Source organism: Panthera leo, chromosome C1, assembly GCF_018350215.1.
Source record: "Panthera leo isolate Ple1 chromosome C1, P.leo_Ple1_pat1.1, whole genome shotgun sequence".
NCBI classification, from domain to species: domain Eukaryota; kingdom Metazoa; phylum Chordata; class Mammalia; order Carnivora; family Felidae; genus Panthera; species Panthera leo.
In genome coordinates this window covers 206,953,254-206,974,993 of record NC_056686.1, presented here as the reverse complement: position 1 = coordinate 206,974,993, position 21,740 = coordinate 206,953,254, and the positions used below count along the sequence as shown (strand labels likewise).

Sequence of the window (21,740 nt, the reverse complement as noted above, 5' to 3'; positions counted from 1 at the left end):
TTTTTGCCAGGACAGCTAATTTTTTTTTAATGATAATTTTTAATTGTCGTTTTTTTCTTTTAGGCTTGTAAATTTTATAGCTCCCAATGGTATGTGGTAAACTACAAATATGAACAATATTCTGGAGACTTCCGACAGTTACCCCGGTAAGAACCTGTCATATATAAATGGGTTTTTCCATGTATAAAATATGTTCTCAGTTTAAGTTCTACAGTTGTTCATGAATACGTGCACGTTAACTAGTGTCAAGGTCTATTTTACAAAATTTAAAAATAGGAGTCATGATACAGCATTTTGGTCAACAATGTACATTTTGTTGTATATGAACAGAGTTGATTGTAAGTTACAAATGTATTCTTATTTAATTTTCTAACAAAGTCTTTTTTTTTTCAATATATATTTATTTTGGGGAGAGTACACGTTGGAGAAGGGCAGAGAGAGAGGGACAGAGAATCTGAAGCGGGCTCTGCCATGACAGCAGCAAGCCCGATGTGGGGCTTGAACTCACAAACTGCGATATCATGACCTGAGCCGAAGTCGGATGCTCAACAAACTGAACCACCCAGGTGTCCCTGAACAAATTCTTGAAGTGTTACTCTATCACTCTTTTGTGAGCTGTTATTTCAATAGAGCAGATACAACAGGACTGGAAAAGAACAGTGTGGACCAAAACATGTTTCTGAGGATATTCTGTATTTAGCATTCAGATTTGCCACTGGCTTCATGTATTTCCATGCTGGGATACCAAGAGTCATGAAAGTAGACAACCTCTGCAGAAATGTTACATGTCTAAGAACAGCAAAAAGGGAAAAATTAACAGCTTTTTTTTCTTCTGGACTAAGTAAAGTCTTTGGGAGAAGGTGTCTTTGTTCTGTACCTGTTCAAATGTCACCTTCACAGACAAGCTTGCCTGACCTACTACCTGAACTAAAGTAGTCATTTATTCAGTGTCTGTGTCCCCCACTAAAGCAAAAATCCCCAAAGGGCAGGGACTTTTCCTTGCAGAATCCCCTACAAGGGAGGAGAATGCCTGGCCTCTGGTAAGTGTGTAATAATGACTTATTGAATAAGTAAAGTAAGTGAATGGCAAATTTTGAAATACAGCATTCCTTTAAAAAAGAAAGAAAAGAAATATAATATTCATGGAAGGGATTGGAGTTGCTCGAATTCGAAGAACTGCAATGAATTGGAATCTCTTAACACATTGGTTCATCTAACTAAAACAATGCAAATAATCCAGAAAAACACAACAATCAAAAGCGAAGTTATTAACACTTCCCTCAAGTGAAGGCATCGAGAAGGTACTTGTTGCGTCTAACTTTTTAGTGGGCGTGTGGTTTATTTATTTTTTTTTATGTTTATTTTTGAGAGAGAGAGAGAGACAGTGTGTGAGTGAGGTAAGGGCAGAGAGAGAGGGAGACACAGAATCTGAAGCAGGCTCCAGGCACAGAGCCTGACATGGGGCTCCAACTCATGACCCACAAGATCATGACCTGAGCCAAAGTCAGACACTCAACTGACTGAGCAGCCCAGGCACCCTTATGTGGACACGTGGTTTAGATTTGGGCACTATTTGCACAAATCTCCCATGCCCCCAGCAGCAGCTGTTCCAGGCTTGGATACTTGGGCTGCTCTCTACCCACAAATGCAGAATTTGAAGGAGCTACAGAATAGTTCAGAGAAGGTAGCGTCTGAGCTCAGACCTGAAGGGACAGTAGCTCCCAGCACTGTGGTCTTGGGAAAGGATTCCCAGAGGAAACAGCAAGGGCAGGGGCCCTGACCTTGGAACCAGCATGGTCTCTTGAGCAGAATGGGGAGGCTGGAACAGAGGTGGAAAGGTTATAGTGAAGTGAAACCATGGAACGAGGCAAGGGACCTGGCGGGCCCTGGAAGAGAGAGCTTGGATTCATTCCCACTGCAACAGAAGCCTGTGGAAATTTTAGCCTAGAGTGTGATGTGATCCAGTTTAATTCTTTAAAAGATCATTTGGTGTACTCTAAGGAGAATGGGATTGTAGCAGTGAGTATACAGGAAAAAAAAAAAGAAAGATGTGAATGGGAAGGAGGCTATTCTATTTCTTTATTTCTTTAAGTTTTTATTTATTTTGAGAGAGAGAGACAGAGAGCCAGGGAGGGGCAGAGAGGGAAGAAGAGAGAATCCCAAGCAAGCTCCACGTTATCAGCGCAGAGCCCATTTCAGGGCTCAGTCTCACAAACAACGAGATCTTGACCTGAGCTGAAATCAAGAGTTGGACACTTAACCGACTGAGCCACCCAGGCGCCCAGTATTTTTCCGTTGCATTACTGTAAAGAACAAAACAATGTTCCTCCAAAGCAGCAAACCTTTTTGCAAACAGCCAACATTAACTTTTACCAAATCTCTGGACATCCCCTTAAATTCAGGTCACTCCTGATATAACCTCCCGTATGGACTTTCGTGCTAAGAAGGTCTACCATACCCCCGGCTTTCGTGAGTAATTACTGTGTATATTCAGAGTGTCTGGGCCTTAGTCACACACGTTTTGTAGGCACAATTGAAAAGTATTTTTTTTTTTACCATCGAGACTTCCTCTTTCTGAAAACGGTTCTGAGAAGTGGTCACGACTTGGAAACTGCATCCAAGCGGTTGGAAGATCTCATATGAAGTGAGAGATTGTAGAAAGTGGCATTTAGCTGCCCTTCCAAGTATGTGCCTTCCCACTGACTTCAGGTCTGTTGGAATCTTTAGCAGCTTGATCCCCAAACATCTTTTCTTTATCTTCATGATGCCATCAAGAAAAAAAAATATATGAGAGATTTTGCCTTCACGGTATTCGTTCTCCATTAAAACAACAGAGGAACCACCTCGAACAAAAACAAGGTCTGGATATCATGGAGCATGAGAAGAACCTCATGAGAAGTAGACAAAAGTAACGAAAATATCGTTGAGAATTTCCCTTAATTAACTAAAGGAAGTAGAAGTTGATACCACGAAGGGGAAGAATACTCCTGCCACAAAGTCAGAGATTTCAATGAACTATGTGAAAATCAGAAGTTCTAGAATGTAATCTTCACACATCCCCTGAAATGATGAAGACTGTAAGACTGAATGAAAAAAATCTTTTTTTAAATGATTTTACAAAGTGAAGCACTCCCCATTAAAGACTACACACATATTTAGGTCAGTAGTAGAAACAGATCATTTAGTTGGCCTTCAGAGGCTATTAGAAGTAAATCATGTTCGTGCCTCCTGGATTAGAAGAATTCTCCAATGCCCGCTACCAATTTAAACTGATCATTTCTTTTTATGGGTTGCTGAGGCTACAAAATGAAACCTTGCAGTTGTGGAAGAGTGAAAAACGAAGTGTGTTTATTCACCTAATTTTTATTCTTTAAATTTGAAATTGTGTTATTGTGTTTTTAAGAACCTCACTTTTTTTTTTTTTTTTTGAGTATCTGTTCATAGACGGATAGTGGAGAGAACATTATTTCAGGCTAGAATGTAAAATGTAAGCCTTCATACATAAAATCCAGCGCTGAATTTGGGATTCACAAGAGACAAGAATGACAAAAACTACATGATGCCAAAGGAGCCAAGTCTATACCGTGGGGAAAGGACAGTCTCTTCAATAAATAGTGTTGGGAAAACTGGACAGACATGTACAAAAGAATGGAAATGGACCACTTCTTACACTGGACACAAAAATTAATTCAAAGTGGATTAAAGACTTGAATGTGAGACCTGGAACCATAAAACTCCTAGAAGAAAACTAGATGGTGACCTCCGGGACATCAGTCTTGGCAATGAGTTTTTAGATCCGACTGCATTCCAAGTAAAAATAAACAGGTGGCCTTGCACCAAACTCAAAAGCTTCAGCACGGCGAAGGAAACCATCAACATAATGAAAAAGCAACCTTCAGAATGGGAGGAAATATTTGCAAATCCTATATCTGATGACTAATATCCAAAATATACAAAAAACTCATACAACTCAATAACAAAAAATATAACAATCCGGCTAAAAAGTGGGCAAAGGATCTGAATAAACATTTTTTCCAAGGAGAGCAGACAGTGGCCAACCGGTACCTGGAAAGGTGCTCAACAACACTAGTCATCAGGAAAATGCAAATCAAAACCACAAGGAGATTCCACCTCCCACCCATTAGAATGGTTAGTATCAAAAGGACAAGAAATAACAAGTGTTAATGAGGATGTTGAACAAGGGGAACCCTCATGCACTATTGGTGGGAATGTAAACTGGTACAGCCACTATGCAAAACTGTATGGGGGTCCCTCAAAAAATTAGAAACAGAACTCCCATATGACCTAGCAACTCCACTTCTGGGTATTTATCCGAAGAAAACAAAAACATGAATGCAAAAAGATACATGCATTCTATGTTCACTGCAGCATTGTTTATAACAGCCAAGACACGGAAACAACTTAAATGTCCGTTGATGCATGAATGGATAAAGAAAACATGAGATATCTATCTATCTATCTATCTATCTATCTATCTCGATATATTTGAGGAACATGGCCACTATTGTGATCCACTATTACCAAGAACAAATGCCTATAAAATTAGTCTTTTGTAAGAAAGAGAAGAAAGGGTAAGTCATGCTGGCAGTAGAGGACAGAATAAGAAGTTCAGAAACAGAATTGTACCAAGGTCACAGGGAGACTAATAGGAAATAATTGGCATAGAGCATAGGATGATGCCTGAGCCAGATGTTGACCTTCCATGTTCAAGTTTATCTGTGCTGCCTCTTCCTTAGTCTTCCCTACGAATGCTTTTATCTTTCACTTAGGATGTTTCTTTAATACTCCCTTTACTGCCCTGCTATCATTTTAAGAATCCTGGAACACTCATGTTCCCTTCTCTGCAGACAAAACGCTTGGAGTAATTGCTCTGAAGTCAGCCATTTGAACCTGCCCCTGAATTTCAGGCAATGTGTTGCCTCGCTGGATGAGGGAAGAGAGGGAAGGGTTGTGTTTAGGGGCTTTATTTTGCCAACCAAATGAAAAGGTGAAAGTGATTGCTTTTTGTTTAGGATTGTCAAGATGTTGTTAGGCTCTTTTGGAGAAAAGGGATATTTTGGGTAGGATAGGAAACATTTCCCAGTGGTCCTAAAGTAACACTGTCACCTGCGACTGGCTCAGCCTTCACATAAGTTGACCATAACCAAAAGAGGCAGAACAAGTTAACATTGGGGGCACTGACACAGATAAGCTCGAGTATCCCTAAGGCTCTGTAAGAAAGAGGATGGAGTACAGATACACCACGATCCTTTGGAAGAGAATAATGGCTCTAGTCTTACTTAATGTGCTTATTAAAGATGGTTTGATTAACTTACCCTACATACAGCAAGTAGCATTTTAGAAAATAGGACTTCTAGTCCAACTTCTTCCACTGTGTGTTTATGTAACTGTTACGGACTTCGTTTTCTTCTCAGTACAACACCCAAATTACACTGGACTGTGAAGTTCTAGTATTTGTACACAAACGTCTAATTACACACATATATAATTCACTAAAAAGCTATATGCTGCAAAGTACATATTTAAACTTAAGTACAGAAGTTCTGCTATCTTGGTATAGAGTTTTCAACTTCTTTGAACTTACAAATAAGTCTTGGAGGAACAAGGCTGCATTATGTATGTATTAATATATTTCTGGAATTTGGAATAATGCATACCCACTCGAATAATTTCATATACATCAGTGGACAAATACTTATTCTGTTCTTACCATGTGCCAGAACCTGTGGGGGAGATAAATTTAAAATACACATCTCCTACCACCCTTCTTTCAAGCCTCTGGCTTTTAAATAAGCCTGTTACCATTTACAACTACTTACCTATGGGTCTTGGGATTTCATATCAAGGCTATACAACTGAACAAAAATGGACAAATAAATTGGGACTGGGGCTGAAGGGAGACCCCAGATATCATCCTTAATACGCAATATCAACTACTGTGTACCCCAGAATAGCTTTATTTTTCTTAGCTATTGGTTTTGGTAGCAAGTAACATATAATCTGAACTTATAAAATAAATTCACAATACTAAGATCATTTTTCAAAACCTCTTTTAACACACGGGAGGTGCGTCTTAGGATGTTGGCCACCAAAAATATGTGTTTTGGCGTCCCCAAGATGTCTTCCAAAAACAGTTTTAAATGATACCATGTTGTCTTATTTTGCTTCTCTGTCTCCTTGTTCACCTTGCCTATCACTGATGCAATCAGCAAATGCGTATTGAGCGTCCCTACAGTAGAAAAAGACAAAGCCTGGGGACGCTGTAGATGGGACTTCATTGGAGTCTCTGGCTTTAAGAAACATGTAATCTTGGGGCACCTGGGTGTCTCAGTTGGTTAAGCATCCAACTTCAGCTCAGGTCATGATCTCAGAGTCCATGAGTTTGAGCCCTGCCTTGGGCTCTCTGCTGACAGCACAGAGCCTGCTTCAGATCCTCTGTCTCCCTCTCTCTTTACCCCTCCCCTGCTGGTTCTCTCTCTTTCAGAATAAATAACTAAGTAAATAAATAAATAAAACTAAAAAAAACATGTGATCTGGTGGAGGGAATCAACAGATTCAGGTAAGCGTCATAATAGACATGTACCCAGCATCTACATGGAGAGAGTCCTAATTTTTAGATTCCAGGGTGTCTTCATGGAAACAGCTTTGGGGGTGTGAACTCTTTTTAGACTACAGTAGAATATTATCTGGCCTTGTATAAGAATGAAATCCCAATACTGGCCACGACACGAATGAACCTCGAGGGCATTTTACAATAAATGAAATCAGCCAGACACGCAATGAAACATAAGATGAGGTGCCCAGAATAGCCAAATACACAGAGGCAGAAAGTAGAACAGTGGTTACCAGGGGTGGGGGAAGGGAAAGATATGGAACTGTTGTGTAGTGGGTACAGCGTCATTTTGGGAACGAGACGGACTTTTGTGATGGTTGCACAACAATGTGAACGTACTTTGTGCCACTGATCTGTACACGTGAAAATGGTTAAAATCGTAATTTTTCTGTTATGTATATTTTATCACAATTGAAAAAAAAATCTATTATCAGTTATAGAGAATGTGACTCTGATCTCAAGCTTTTCCATTTTATTAGTGAGGTCAGTGTTCTGTCTGTGCTCCTACCTGCCCTGCTGTGAACCAGGAATGGGCATTTTCAGGTCTTTCAGAGGAAAGGTAAAGAGTATTTTGAACCCACTTGAATCCACTGAATCCCTATGTGAATGCAGTCTGGTAATTTTATGCATACTGAAGTATAAAGAGGTCTTGGTCATGCCCCTTCCTATCTGGAATACCGTCAACATAGGAAAAGATTTGTGACAGGAATAACTCGAAGAGCACCCCTGGACTTTTCTTCTCAATAGTCAGATTCCCAGGTTGCTTCTACACAACATAAATCACCTTAAACAAAATGAATATCCCAGGCCAACTCTACACGTAGGATTCTCTCACTAAGTATCAAGGAATGTCCGAACCTCAGACGCTGTTGACCACTCTCCATCCAGCCATGACTTGTGAAATAGAATCAAGCCAAAGGAAGTTTACCTTTCTCCTGTTTTGCCATTGATAGTATCAGGTGCACACGCTGACTCTTCCGGGCTGGTCAGCATTTCAGGACTACCACGGAAAGGCACAAAGCGAGCACCCTTCGGCTTAATCAAGTTGGGGCAGACTTCAGGGGAGGCCACTGTTAGGGGAACAGCGCAACCTAGTGGCCAGAGCACGGGCTGGTTCTCGGGAACATGGTTTTTCCAATGGCCATCCCGTACCCTTAAGACTCGCCATGTAATGGTGAAATGGAAATGAAAACAGCACTGCTTCATATTCCACAGCAGAAGGTAGAGGAAGAAGCATACAAACCACCAGAGCTTTAAAATTGTCCTGCTTGCCTTCATCTCATTCAAGAAGACATGTGTAAATCTGTATAAATAGTAACTCCACGGTTTAAAACAGAGATTTATTTACCGGAGATAAAATGTAATGGTGTAGCAGAAAGTTAATGCTTCCAAAGGAGATCGGGCCCTCACAAGATTACATTATTTTTTCGAAAAACACAACGGTTGTTACCTAGGGGAACAGCGGAAAATGAAAGTCAGGTCTCAAATGACAAATCAGAAACTCTTTTTTTTTTTTTTTCTTTACTCTCAGAGCAGAATACAAACCAGAGAAACTTCCTTCACATTCCTTTGAGGTGGACCATGAAGACGCTGATAAGGATGAAGTAAGTAAATTACTGAAAGCTAAGTGTTTAAATCAGGAGGACAATTAGTTCCTGTCCTCCACTAGAGTATTCCACATTCTGACCAATTTTACAAGGAAGCTGCCATAGCTATTTGTGGAAGGGGCTTTGAGTCCAAATGAGTCACATTCGCTTTGAAATGGAACATGATTATTTAAGACGCGTCGAAGAGAGAAAGAGGAGGCTCATTTGTAAGTGCAGCGTCTAAGATGTGGGATTCACGAAAGGTTGCAGTCATGCCCTTGGTTCCTCTTCCACAGGATACCACCTCCCACTCATCTTCTAAGGGCGGTGGGGGAGCTGGAGGAACCGGAGTTTTCAAGTCTGGCTGGCTCTACAAGGGGAATTTCAATAGCACCGTGAACAATACCGTTACTGTTCGGGTAAGGAGACATCAAGGCTCATCTTTGTTTCTGCCAGTTCTCTGGACACCCCCTCCTTTGGTCACAGCACAGAGGAGTGTCATTTGCATCGAGTTTATGTTTCGGGTCATATTTTATTTATGAGGAAGGAGGGCGCTGTTCCCTAGAACAGTGCCCAAGAATGTAGCGCGCCCGAAGGAATTTCAGAATTTCTAATTTCTGTACTAGCACACTGCATTTTGAACTACCTGTCTGTTTCTTCCCCTTTCTTTAGTCATTCAAAAAGCGCTACTTCCAGCTGACTCAGTTGCCAGATAACTCCTACATCATGAATTTTTACAAAGATGAAAAGATATCCAAAGAGCCCAAAGGCTGCATCTTTTTGGATTCCTGTACAGGTGTGGTGCAGGTGAGTAGATATCCCTTTCCTCCTTGAGTTTTGTTTTCCCCTCTTGGATTTGTTGTTGTTGTTGTTAATTTTTTTTTTAATTTATTTTGAGAGAGAGAGAAAATGGGGGGGAGAGGCAGAGAGAGAAAGGGAGAGAGAGAATCCCAAGCAGGCTTCGTGATGTCCGCACAGAGCCCGACGCAGGGCTCTGTTCTGCTCGGGGCTTGATCTCACGAACCACAAGATCATGACCTAAGCCGAAAATCAAGAGTTGGACCCTTAACTGACTGAGCCATCCAGGAGCGCCTCCCCTTTTGGGCTTTTTAATCAAAGAGTGTGTTCATCCAGTCATCATTCATTCAAGTGTTTATGGAGTATCTGAAATGAGTCAAAAACTGTTCTTGACTTTAGAGATCCGGTGGAAAACAACACAACCCGAGTTTCTGCTTTCACAAAACTCACTTTCAACAAAGGAAAAATAATAGAAAATACACAAAGAAAAAAAATCAACGGAATGGAATCAGTGGGTGAAATCTGGAGTGAAGAAAAGAAATGGGGCTGTGGGAGGCAGAGAGACAAATGGTCAGGTTGGAAAGGAGTACCAGTGCTCCAGAAGTGAGAAAAAAAAAACATCTTCATAGAGAAATTATTTGATCTGAAAACTAAAGAATGAGCGGGGGCAGCAAGTGCAAAGGGCCTGAGGCAAGAGCAAGTCTGGTATATTCAACGAGAAGGAGAAAATGACCACCTGTGTGGCTGCAGCATACAACGCCACTGAGCTAAAGAATTCAATAATATATAAACCGTATAGCTCACTATGCTTCGTAAATCCTATCTTTATTATTGGGTGATAATGAGGTAGTACATTGGCAGCGCACATATAATCTTCTTCCTTCTAAGAGGAGGTTTCCTTCAAAGACGAGGATTACATCGATTCCCAAGAGCTTAATTTCAGAAACAGACACGGCGCTTTTAACGGACCATACTGTTCCGGAAGTTCTTCTTAGCGTGTGATTGTTCTTAGTGTGCGATGCGACATAGACCACTGTGGCAAAGGGAAGCAGAATAACTCCATAGACCTCATCTGGACATCATGCTTTCATTTATTCTTTTCGCTCTCAGGAAGTAAGGAGCCTCCTATTCCCTCTTACGTAACAATCAAAGCAACCAAACCTTACAGCAGCCTCATCTTGAATTTCACAAAAGGATGCTGGCTTGGGGAGGTTGAGGACTGTGTTTCTGGTCACCGGTCACCAGGAGCAGACCTTCTCTTCCCAGTCACCTGCAGGCGTCGACGCAGCTGGCTCCAGAGCTGAGATTCCGTCTTGGATTAATACCAAGGGGCACTCGGATATGTGGATGCGAAATGGAGCTCTCTCCAGTCACTTAGGCCTGGGCTTTTTCTGGATGGTCTATCTGTTAAAATCTGGAATTCCTCCAGAAAGTACTAATGCTGAACTTTAAAAGGAAAGAATTAATTAAGTGTAGCAGAGTAGTCGGCTAGAAGTGAAAGATAATTGCATTTTAATGCAGATGCCAGCTTTCCATATGGAAAGGGCAATAAGGATCTTAATGGAGGGTGGAGATGGTTTTCTATTGTTGGCCGCAAAGGAAGCTTCGGCTTTAGAAATGCTTTAGAAATGTCAAGTAAAACTTCCCGCAGTAGGTGAAAGATCAACGATTACATTCTCTAGAAACTGAGCTAAAACTCTTAGGTATTTTCTTTTCCATTTTTTTCCTTCAAAGCTCGCTCTAGCAAATGCATTACCATCTTTTAGGCAGTATCACTGTAGCCCGTGCTGTATATCCAGCTCACAGAGATACGTATTACTGTGACATTGCTTCTTCGGAGAATCCTATTAACTCGGTGTTGAGCACGCATCTCGGTGCTCAAACCTGACCTTGACTACGGGAACTTCTCCATCACGTCTTAGACTGTACTTCAGTCTCTGCTGAAGTGGTGCCTTGGAGCTGGAGAGTGTCTTCTAGGAGAAAACAAAGTTTGGGGTTCATACAGGTCAGCGTTCAAATCCTGGTTTCACCACTTACTTTTGGAGGCTTTGAGTAAGTTACTCGGACTCTGAGCTCAGGTTCCTCATCTGTAAAAACTCAAACAACGTGCTAGCATGGAAAAGGATCTGGGAGACCGTGTGCCTTCAGCCTTTCTTCCCTAGTCTTGTAACCAAACTAACGTGATTTCGCTCCTTGGTGAGTCACAGGTAGAAGCTACACCAGGTGAGCTATCTCACAAAAAAAAAGACTTCACGCGCAGCAAATACGGAGATCGTGGTGAATAACTCCCCGAGCAAGGGTGAGTGGGATCCCTTTATTTAGGGTTAGGATGAATATTTAGAAAGGGGAACCTTGTCATCGTATGTAGGTCTAAGCATGAGGTCATACAGGTGACTTAAGGAAATATACCTATATATATACATTGTATGTTTTAGAAATGAGGCCTGTGTTCCTCTCGGAGGAGAGATTTTAATATTGTAATGAGGTAAAGGTAATTGTTGGTTACTCTGTGGGTCACTCCATGGTCCATCTGCACTGGTGTGAGTCAGGGGTTGAGTTCAAACTGGTCTGGACCTTCTGGGCCACAGTTCTTCGCCTGGGCAGTTATTGTTTGAGGAGTAGTTTTGGTTTTTATCATGGGGTGCTGTGCCCTTCAGGCTTTTTGCCTGAGTTCAAAGGTAAGCAGGAAAGAAGAGCTTAAGGAAAAATGTGGGACGTAAGTCCCTAAGTACAAGCAAGTGAGCAGTAAAGGTCAGTGCCAGCTGGTGATAGGCTTTCCGTCAGGTGCAAAGATCACAACTTTGAGAAATAGACATTCCACTGGGGAAAGACCTACCTAGGAAATCTCCATTCACCTTCCTGAAATTTCTATCTAAATATTCTTCTTTATTCATTTAGTTTTTATTCACTCATGTATTTTTTCATTCAACAAACTTATTGAGTGTGTATGACATACTAGGAACTGTGCTTAGGCATTGAGAACTCCCTGCTGAAGTCAAAACCAGAGAGGAACATAGGCTCATTGTTAATGATTACACAGTGTCACAAAAGCTATCAACAACACCTGCTATTGAATGTTCTAGGAGCACAGAACAGTGATGAATGAACTCTTCTGGGCCAGCTAGCAGGATTCGCCAAGGTAGATGTTGCACCTTAAAGCACAGCTGCATTTCTATTTCACTCCCCAGTAGATGGCCATTCAAATATTCGGGAACACTACTATATCTTTGAAAGAGTTTAGCCCTATACCCCTTCATTTCTATTCCTATTTATCAAGAACTTGTAGCCCTTTGGGGAGGGAGGACCTCCAACTTCTTGAGATCACTGGGAAGATAGATGTCTGGGTTATGTACCACCTTGTGTCTGGATCCTGGTTCTTACATATTTGCTTATGGCTGTCTCTGGCTTATGAGGTCTTACAAGTGGAAAGAAGATTCTCAAATAAGAAGCAAGTTTAGTCATTGCTCTCCCAAGCTCTCAGGTACAAAATGTGCCTGAAGACGAAACATGTACACACAGGATCACAGAACAAATGAATAATAGAATGAGTCAGACCTGTTTTGTCAAGAATCATTATCGGTTTCTCTTGAATAAAACAGAAAAAAGGAACAAAAACTTTACCTCAGAAGTGATACCTACCCTCTGGCATTCTTAGGAAGTCCAAGCTCCTAACAGTCTTCTGTGAACAAGCCATTTTGGTTGCTTCATTCAGACCCAATCTATGTCATTGTGTTTTTCTAAGAATAATCGTTGGAATTCTTAGAAATATATTTCAAGGGTGACATCAAGCAGAAGGAAACTCCTACCCAAGTTTCTCAGAGATTTGTGGTAATATTTACGGTTGGAAATTTTTTAGATCTTGATTTAAAAAAAAATTGACAATAGTTTCCATTTTGTACTATAATCAAATAGTGACATTAGATGTGTTTTATACCCCATGCACTCCCAATCTGGAACAGAACTTCTGGTTTTTGCTGCTTCAGTTTTGATCTGGGGCCAAGGGACGTCTAGGCCTGTATTATCCCATCTGATTCCTTCAGGGTCTTCTTATTCATTCATCCATTGGCCCATCCATCCATCTATTCAAGATCTTGCCACTGTGGAAGAGAATGAATAGTCCAAGCATCCCGTCTTCTAGGGTTCCCACCGCAACATTAATAATGAGCGATGTCACTTTATGCAGGCGTAAATGGGGGGTAGGGGGCCAAACGCTGTTTATTTCCTCCTCGGGGCCGAATCTACCACCTTGTGGACATGGGTTCCAAGACCGTGGCCTCACGTGCTTAACTGAAGTCTAGAAACTTGGATACATTCTGCAGCTCAGGAAGCCCACCACCTGAAGGAAGTGGGGCCAGGTGTGGGACAGCAGGGAGCAGCTTGGAGTGTGCATGCCCACAGAAACGTAGTTAAATCGGGAGGGGAAAACTGCCAAGGAAAACAAATCTAGAAACTAAATCTGACCTATAAACTTCACATTAGCAAACTCCAGCTCTAAAGAATCTCATTTCCGGGGCGCCTAGGTGGCTCGGTTGGTTAAGCATCTGACTCTGGATCTCAGCTCAGGTCGCCATCTCAAGGTTCTTGAGATTAAGCCCCCGGTGGGGCTCTGCTCTGACAACAGGAGCCTGCTGGAGCTTCTCTCTCTTCCCATCTCTCCGCGCCTCCCCTGCTTGCACACACGTGCGCGCGTGCTCTCTCTCAAAATAAATAAACTTCCATAAATAAATAAATAAATAAATAAATAAATAAATAAAATCTCATTTCCAATGATAACAATAAAAACCAGAATGACACTGTACTTTTATCTGATACATTATGTGGCACCAGTTGATGGAACGCGCATCATTATTGTCCCAGTTTATTAAAATAAAACTCAGGGAGATAGAGTGGCTTTCCCAAATCACAGAGCTAATAAATGGCAAAAATAGGTTTGAAGTGGAGGGATGTCCAAAACTACAGGAAGATGCCCAAGGAAATAAGCTGATAATCATACATCCTATGGGCATGCCTGCACATATTCATACATCTATCCTGCATAAGCCACATGGACGGAAGAAGTACTACAAAGATATGCTCATGCGTAGCTTTAAGCAGTGGGTTTTAGGGGGAGGATTTATTTCAGCAAACATATATTGAAAACTTAGTTATGCTAGGCTTTGTGGGAAAGCCAAATATGAGTCAAATGTGGCTTCTGTCTTCAAAGAACTCCCAGCCTGTGGGGCGATGCGTAGAAAGAAAAAATAAATGGAGCACATGCAGAGAAAATGAGTGGCACATCTCAAACAATAGGTTCTGATGACATAATGTAAGACTATCATATAACATATAAGATATATAAGATACAGAATATATCACTGCTTGAGACTTTATTGTACTTTACCTATAGCACATGCATAGTACGTACGCTATATTTCTGCTTAGTTGTTTACGGACACTCCATCACACTGGAATGCAAGTTCAATGAGGGCGAGTGCTTTATTTGAATGTTTTTATACACTGGAATGCAAGTTCAATGAGGGCGAGTGCTTTATTTGAATGTTTTTAATGCTGTGCACCTGACACACAGAAGGTACCCAGTACATTTTTGTTGAATGAAATGCACAAACAAACATACAGAGAATGGAAAGGACTACATCAATGGTAGCCACCAACCCCAGTAACCTGGATGTGATGTTGTGTGTTTCTTTTGGGAACTCTTCTTTTGTTCCTGCAAAAGATGCTAGTAACGTATTAGGCACAATGGAATATTTTGTTCGGGTAACTTGCTTTGATACTCATTTCTCCATTGGCTTTGGTAGCTTTGTTGGAGTTTCTATTTCGGAACCTTTCCAGATGAGTATTGTGGAAACAGACCAGTTGGCTACAACTCATTAAACATGTCAGTTGGCATTAGGACATATTCACAGTTTCCTGCTTTTTATGAAGCTGTGTAGATGGACTGTGGTGAGCTTTAGTAAACGGAGGAGTCACGTCTGCCACAAAGGACACTGTTTTCAGGGAAACAGGAAAACTGGGAGATCGAAAAAAAAGAACATGATTATTTCCTGATTACCACTATAATGACATAACAACTGCATTTCAAGATTATTAAAATGTCCCATTGATTTTCCTATTTTTGTCCTTTCTTTTTTTTTGTGATTTTATATGCCATTATGTTAGAGATCACAGAGAAGGAGATAGAAAACCACTTAGGCATCACAGTCTTCCCCAGTGTAAGCTTCTCTATGACTGTAAGTAGTTCTGTTCCGCTCCAAATAGAAAAAGATAATTCGGTTTTTGAGAAGCTGCAGATAGAATATTTATTTCATTGATAAATACGCCCTTTGGAGAAATAAGGGCTTGTTACAGTTTGCCCAAATTTTTGCAAAATATTTTTTATAAGATTGTTGACATCAGCAACCCATTTTCCAATTCACTTGAAGTAGAGTATACAGTTTGGAAAATCAAGTTTTAGTGTCTATGTTTTGTCCTGTTTTCTGTCTGGAATTCTCTGAGTTCCTTCTCCTCTGCATTTGAAAGCAGGTCGCAGTTCCATTGACTTTTAAGTCATACAATTAATGTAAGCATTTTACATGGCTTTTCATCTCCTTGTCTACATTATTTATGACATGAGATTAATTAAACAGATTCTTTAATCTGTTTGTTTTCAAGACAACACTAAGACTGGCTTGCATTTTGCTGTGTTCAGATCCTTAACAGTGTTCCAGCCAAAGCTGTGCCCTGAACTCTGAGCGTTTCGAGTTCTTTCCTCTGTATCTATTTCTGTTCCTGTTGTTTTATGAAGGAAAACTATCTCCTTTTACACTTGCTCGAGGCCAAGCTGTCTTTGCCCTTAGACCCTCTGTGTCAGTGCAGGCCGCATGGGTTTTTATGGACCTCCTTCATGAGACCTGCCAGAAGTGTGTGTTAGGGTGTGTGGAGGGAGTCCACCCACACCTCCTGTGGAGATTATAGCTTCTAAGAATTTGCATTCTTTTTTTTAATTTTGTTTTTATTTTTTAAAATTTACATCCAGATTAGTTAGCATATAGTGCAACAATGATTTCAGGAGTAGGTTCCTTAATGCCCCTGACTCATTTAGCCCATCCGCCCCCCAAAACCCCTCCAGCAACCCTCAGTTTGTTCTCCATATTTAGGAGACTCTTCTGTTTTTTCCCCCTCCCTGTTTGTATATTATTTTTGTTTCCCTTCCCTTATGTTTATCTGTTTTGTCTCTTAAAGTCCTCATAAGAGTGAAGTCATACAATTTTTGTCTTTCTCTGACTAATTTCACTTAGCATAATACCCTCCAGTTCCATCCACGTAGTTGCCAATGGCAACATTTCATTCTTTTTGATTGCCGAGTAATGCTCCATTGTATCTATATCCCACATCTTCTTTATCCATTCATCCATCGATGGACATTTGGGCTCTTTCCAGACTTTGGCTATTGTTGATAGTGCTACTATAAGCATGGGGGTGCATGTGTCCCTTCGAAACAGCACACCTGTATCCCTTGGATAAATGCCTAGTAGTGCAATTGCTGGGTCGTAGGGTAGTTCGGTTTTTAGTTTTTTGAGGAACCTCCATGCTGTTTTCCAGGGTGGCTACACCAGCTTGCATTCCCATAAGAATTTGCATTCTTAAAGAAGCTGCCTGTATGTTTGCTTTGCCCCCTAAAGTTTGGGGCCACAGCTATCTTTCTGGCAACCCCCACTGTGTTTATATTGCAGCCAAAATAGCCTCAAAATGCAGCTCTGGCTTTTTATGAGTCAAAATCATCCTGTCCTCTGCTTTCCTAGACCCCAGAGGGTCTTGAGAGAACAACAATATTCTCATATCGCAATAGCTTTCTGGTTCTCAAGAAGAGTTTTTATACCTTAAGTTTACACCTCTTCTTCAGCACATTCACACAGAATCTAAGTATGTTTATCTTCCAATTTCACATTTTTGTGATTAACTGGTTAATGCCTGTCTCCCCTGTTCAGCCAGGGCAGCTAATATGTCTGTTTTTGCACAGCACGAAATCTGTCTTTTTGAAGGAATACCACTACTGCACTGAGTAGTGAGGATAACCAGTCAGCCTCTGCCCATATCAAGTTCATAGACTATTTAAAAAGCCAGCCAGCGAGTGAGTTGTTACAAGGAGTATGGGTCAGAGCCAAGAGCGTGTCCTTGGAAGAATCTAGAAAGTGGCATTTGAGCTATGAAGTTCTACAGTGAGAATCACAGCTGGTTTTTTTAGCTAATTCTTTTTTCTCCTGAATTTTTCTTTTTCTTGAGGTGTATTTGTTACCCTTGTCTATTGTCAGTGCTTAGAGAAGCCATGACCTCCCAGGCCGTGACCAGCCCTTCGGGATGTGATTGTGCCAGGAAGGGGACAAGGAAGGGAAACAGCATTTGGTGAACATCTTTGCCCCTGATCATCTCAGTGGGTTAGAGGATAAAGAGGTTTTTTTCCTTTCTCTGCCACTTGCTACCTGTAGAATCCCAAGCACATTTCAATTTATCTCCCAAGCATCCATGTCATTACATGTTAAATGGAATAATTCAGTCTGTCTCCCAGGGCTGTTGTGGGATGAAACAGAATAAAAGCTATGCGTGCTCAGCACGGTACCTGCCATCTAGACGGCAAGTGGTTAGTAAGTGTCATATTTGTGGTAGTCATCATGATGTTGTGGAAGTTGAAAGAAGGAAGCTATTTGAGGACAGTCTTCTGAGACCATCACCAAGAAAAAAGACCTTACCAGGAGGATATTACAAATTATTTTTTCTTGCCACCAGGAATAGCAATCTTGTCCCCTAAAAGAATCTTATATTTTGATATTCAGCCACAATCCCACACTATAATGTTACTCTCACCTTACGGTTCTTCTCCTATTTGCATTTTACCTGGTTGTCTTAAGCCCATAGACCTCGCACTGTTGTAATTGTGGGTGCTCCAATGGCTTCAAAGCAGAGTTGACTAGGGGTAAGGGTTGACTACCTGTATCAGAATTAACTGAGAGTGAATTAGAGATGGGATATCTTCAATAATTCTTACAACCACTGCAGATAATATAACGCTAATATCATCGCGGGCTCTATCGTTCCGCTCTGAATTTATAATTCTAATCTCATGGCGGGAATGTATAAAAGCACCATAATAATTTGCTCTTGTATTCCCTCCAGTTTCAGTGCGCTTCTCCCATCTTGGAATAGTTCAGTGGTTTTACAGATTTCAACTTGGATGCCCATTCCTGGAAGGCCAGCCTAAAGTGGCTGCTCACCCCCGAGCCCATTTTAATTCTCTGCACAGCCCCCAATTTCTGTTTTCCAGTCTTTTGTTCATTCATTCTTCCCTATGAATGTCAGTTTCCCAAAATCAGGAGGCAATCCTATTCCCTTATAAAAGGTGAGTGTTTTGAACCCACTGGTACTAAGCCCTTCTGTGCGACAGCACAGGGTAAAGTCGTGAGTGGAACTGACCTGGTCTTCTGGAGGCAGCCATGAAGGAGGCACATGTTGGTCGAAACAAAGAAATGAAAATGAATACGTATGGACTTCCAAATTGTTGTACGTGCCCTGGAAGACAAGAACCTCGTCCTGAGAAATTGGAGAAACTTCGACTGAGATCTGAAGAGTTGACTACAGGTCCCCTAAGTAGATGAGGGACAAACGTGGTGCTGAGTACGTGTGAGGTACACGCGGGGGAGGGGCTGCTTCAGGCCTTGCGGCAGCAACAGAACATGTAACCAGAGCACATGGTGGAAGGAATGTGGAAGTGGAAGCCACCGTGTTAATTCTACTGAAGAGTCAAGGAAGATCCGAAAAAGGAAATGTCTTGGATAATGCAGCAGCATAGAGTTTGTTAGTGACCATGGCTAGTGCTGCTCCGGGGTGTCATGGGGCCAGAAACCCAACTGGAGTGAATAGTGGACGGAACACAAGATGAGAAAGTGAAGACAGACCCTCTAATCAACGATTTGAAGAAGTTTAGAGTGTCTTGCCACATGTGCCTGAAGGTGAAATTTTTGAGCCACCACGATCATCCAATCAACAAGAACCTAAATAAAATACATCTTAGCACCAAAAGCCCTGAAAGAAACCAAACAGAATGATTCATTCCCACCCAAATTTTGGCCTTCGTTTGGCCCATCTTCTTTATGTTACTCTCCTATAAAGGAAACACTTCGGAAGCACGACCCCCTAAAAAATGTCTCTCGCTCTCTAAGACTTATTATCTGGTGTTTTTGCTTTCTGTCTGTCTTTTTGCACCACAGAATAACAGACTAAGAAAATATGCTTTTGAATTGAAAATGAATGACCTAACCTATTTTGTGCTGGCGGCTGAAACAGAGTCAGATATGGATGAATGGATCCACACCCTGAACCGCATCCTGCAAATCAGTCCTGAGGGGCCACCTCAGGGGAGGAGGAGCACGGAGCTTGCAGATCTGGGGCTGGGTGAGAACGCACGCGCCCCCCCTTCCCTTCCTTTGCAAAATGTGACCTGTGTGTTTGGTTCATCTAATGAACCAGTTAACTGTGGTAGCTGTCAAGGCTAACTAGTTAACTGTGGTAGCTGTCAAGACTAGCTCATCCATCCCTGAGCTCCAGAAAAGCACCCCGAAATGCTTGACTTTTACTGAATAGTGAGGATCACCACACGCAGGTATGATTTTGAGTTTACTGGCAGTGATTTGAGGCTGGAAATCATCTGTCGGCAGTACTAAAAATGTACCCATGTCTGATGGGAGGTTACCTTAGATGGGGTAGTTTGTGTTTCATAGCCTTTACTTCACTTTACTTTGATTTAATTAATTAACATGATATTATGTAAAGACAGACATGCATTACTTCCTTTTAATTGAAAGATATCTTTCATGGATACTTCTTGACCATACTGAGATCAGCTTATATGTGACAGTTCCATAAATGTTGCACAATATTAGAGATCTTTATGAAATAAAAATATTTTTCTTCTTCCCATCCTTATTACTTCTTAAAATTCTAATTCATTCTAGGCAAAGAGAGGGCAGCAAGAGCGTGGAAAGGACAGGTGATGAGACACATAGAAAAACAGGTCCATGACCACAGAAAAGCCAAGTTCACTTCCAGAGTGGGTCGTTCCTCCCGAAAGGAAAACTATTTTAGGACATTTTGTCCAGCACCATGGGATCTTAGACACCAGAGTCTTTCGATTCTAGTAGTCTAAGTATCATATTCTATAAAGTGAAAGAGGCATGGGGCAATGAGGAAGAAAACTGTTGTTGACTTTAACACAACTACTATGTACCATGGCAGGCGTTTAGCATTCATGATTTACTTAATGATAATCAACTTGAGTATTCATGTTTATAGAGTTTTAGAGAGTTTAAGTAACTGAAGCCAGAATATGGGCTTGAAGTTGATGGCCAGAGAGTCAGAATATCAAAAATGTACTCACAGATAAGAAAACTTTAGGTGCATTGATGGAGTAAGTCATGACAACCCCAAGTATAAGTATGGTATTATAAGGGTCAAGAGTTCTTACGCACATAGGGTGGTGTCATGGAAAGAATCCCAAAATGACCATCAGGAGGTCTGATTTCCAGGCCTCGATCTTGTAACAATATAGAGTCCTGGAGGCAAGATACAACGAAGACATCTGCTCACCTGCATCCATCCCACATCCGGTCTTGATATGCCACAGCCTGGAGAGATGTGTGATTCATGAGTATTACTTATTAACCTGTCTTGGTGTATCTTTTCAAGATTCGCTGGATAATTCTGTAACTTGTGAAAGCACACCAGAGGAAACAGAGTCTTCAGAGAACAGCCTACACCCAGACTTCGCAAAAGTAATAAAGCTGACATTTTACTATGCAAATAAATTTGAATAACTTATTAGTTATTGTTTTCATGGAAAAGATGGAAATGCTGTACTTTAAAATTTAAACTAAGAAATGCAACACTCAAAAAACAAAAGCATGTTGTGATCGGATTTGCTGCGTGTTAATGGATGATATTAAAAGAGTGATGATACTAAGGGGCAATTTCTTGGCCATGTGGAGGGGGCCAGGCTGTAAGTATTTGGATAGTTGGTTACCGAGAGCTAACACAGTTTTCTCTGCAGTACCTCACAGAAACTGAAGAGACTGTCAAAACAACTCGAAATACGGAGAGGTTAAATCTGTTCTCGCTGGATCCAGATATAGATGTAAGTCGAAATTCCTTCTGAGCAAGCGTGAACTCAATCCACACAATTGTGGTTTAGAATTCAGGATTTCTTTTTTTTATGATGGGCATTTGTTGAGAAAAACCTTCCACCTTTTTTGTAGACCTTGAAACTTCAGAAAAAGGACCTTTTCGAACCCGACCTTGGGATCAAACCATTTGAAGAAAAAGCCGCCAAGAGGATCATGATCATTTGTAAAGCTCTCAACTTAAATCTTCAGGGATGTGTTACGGAGAATGAGAATGACCCAATAACGAATGTAAGTTTCCCCTGTTACATCCAATGCCGATCAGCCAATATCACACCACCCTGGCCAAAATCTTTTCTATTCCTGATAATCCCAGGCACTGAGTTCACACCAGCTAGTGCACCAGGGAGTATGAATGACAGCATTTTCCACATCACAAAAATGCATGAGTTCTGAAGTGGGCATACTACCGTAAAATGTTCCTTTTACCTTGAAGAAGTGTCAAAGGGACTGTATTCTAGTGTCCTTTCCATTCAATCGCACAGTGGTTCAGAGTTTCCTAAGGCATTGTTTATA

At 41.2% G+C, this 21,740-nt stretch overlaps 1 protein-coding gene across 7 annotated transcripts in view; it reads left to right on the top strand.

The window, feature by feature from the left end:
- The window catches only part of DOCK10 (dedicator of cytokinesis 10), a 266,256-nt gene that overhangs the window by 145,022 nt on the left and 99,494 nt on the right, over positions 1–21,740 (top strand). For all 7 annotated transcript variants that reach the window (XM_042950329.1, XM_042950326.1, XM_042950328.1 and 4 more), the window contains exons 4-11: positions 64–146; positions 8,166–8,238; positions 8,517–8,639; positions 8,893–9,027; positions 19,260–19,443; positions 20,734–20,819; positions 21,095–21,178; positions 21,300–21,455. In XM_042950329.1, the coding sequence (XP_042806263.1) occupies positions 64–146; positions 8,166–8,238; positions 8,517–8,639; positions 8,893–9,027; positions 19,260–19,443; positions 20,734–20,819; positions 21,095–21,178; positions 21,300–21,455 (924 nt within the window). The remainder of the gene's footprint in view (positions 1–63; positions 147–8,165; positions 8,239–8,516; positions 8,640–8,892; positions 9,028–19,259; positions 19,444–20,733; positions 20,820–21,094; positions 21,179–21,299; positions 21,456–21,740) is intronic.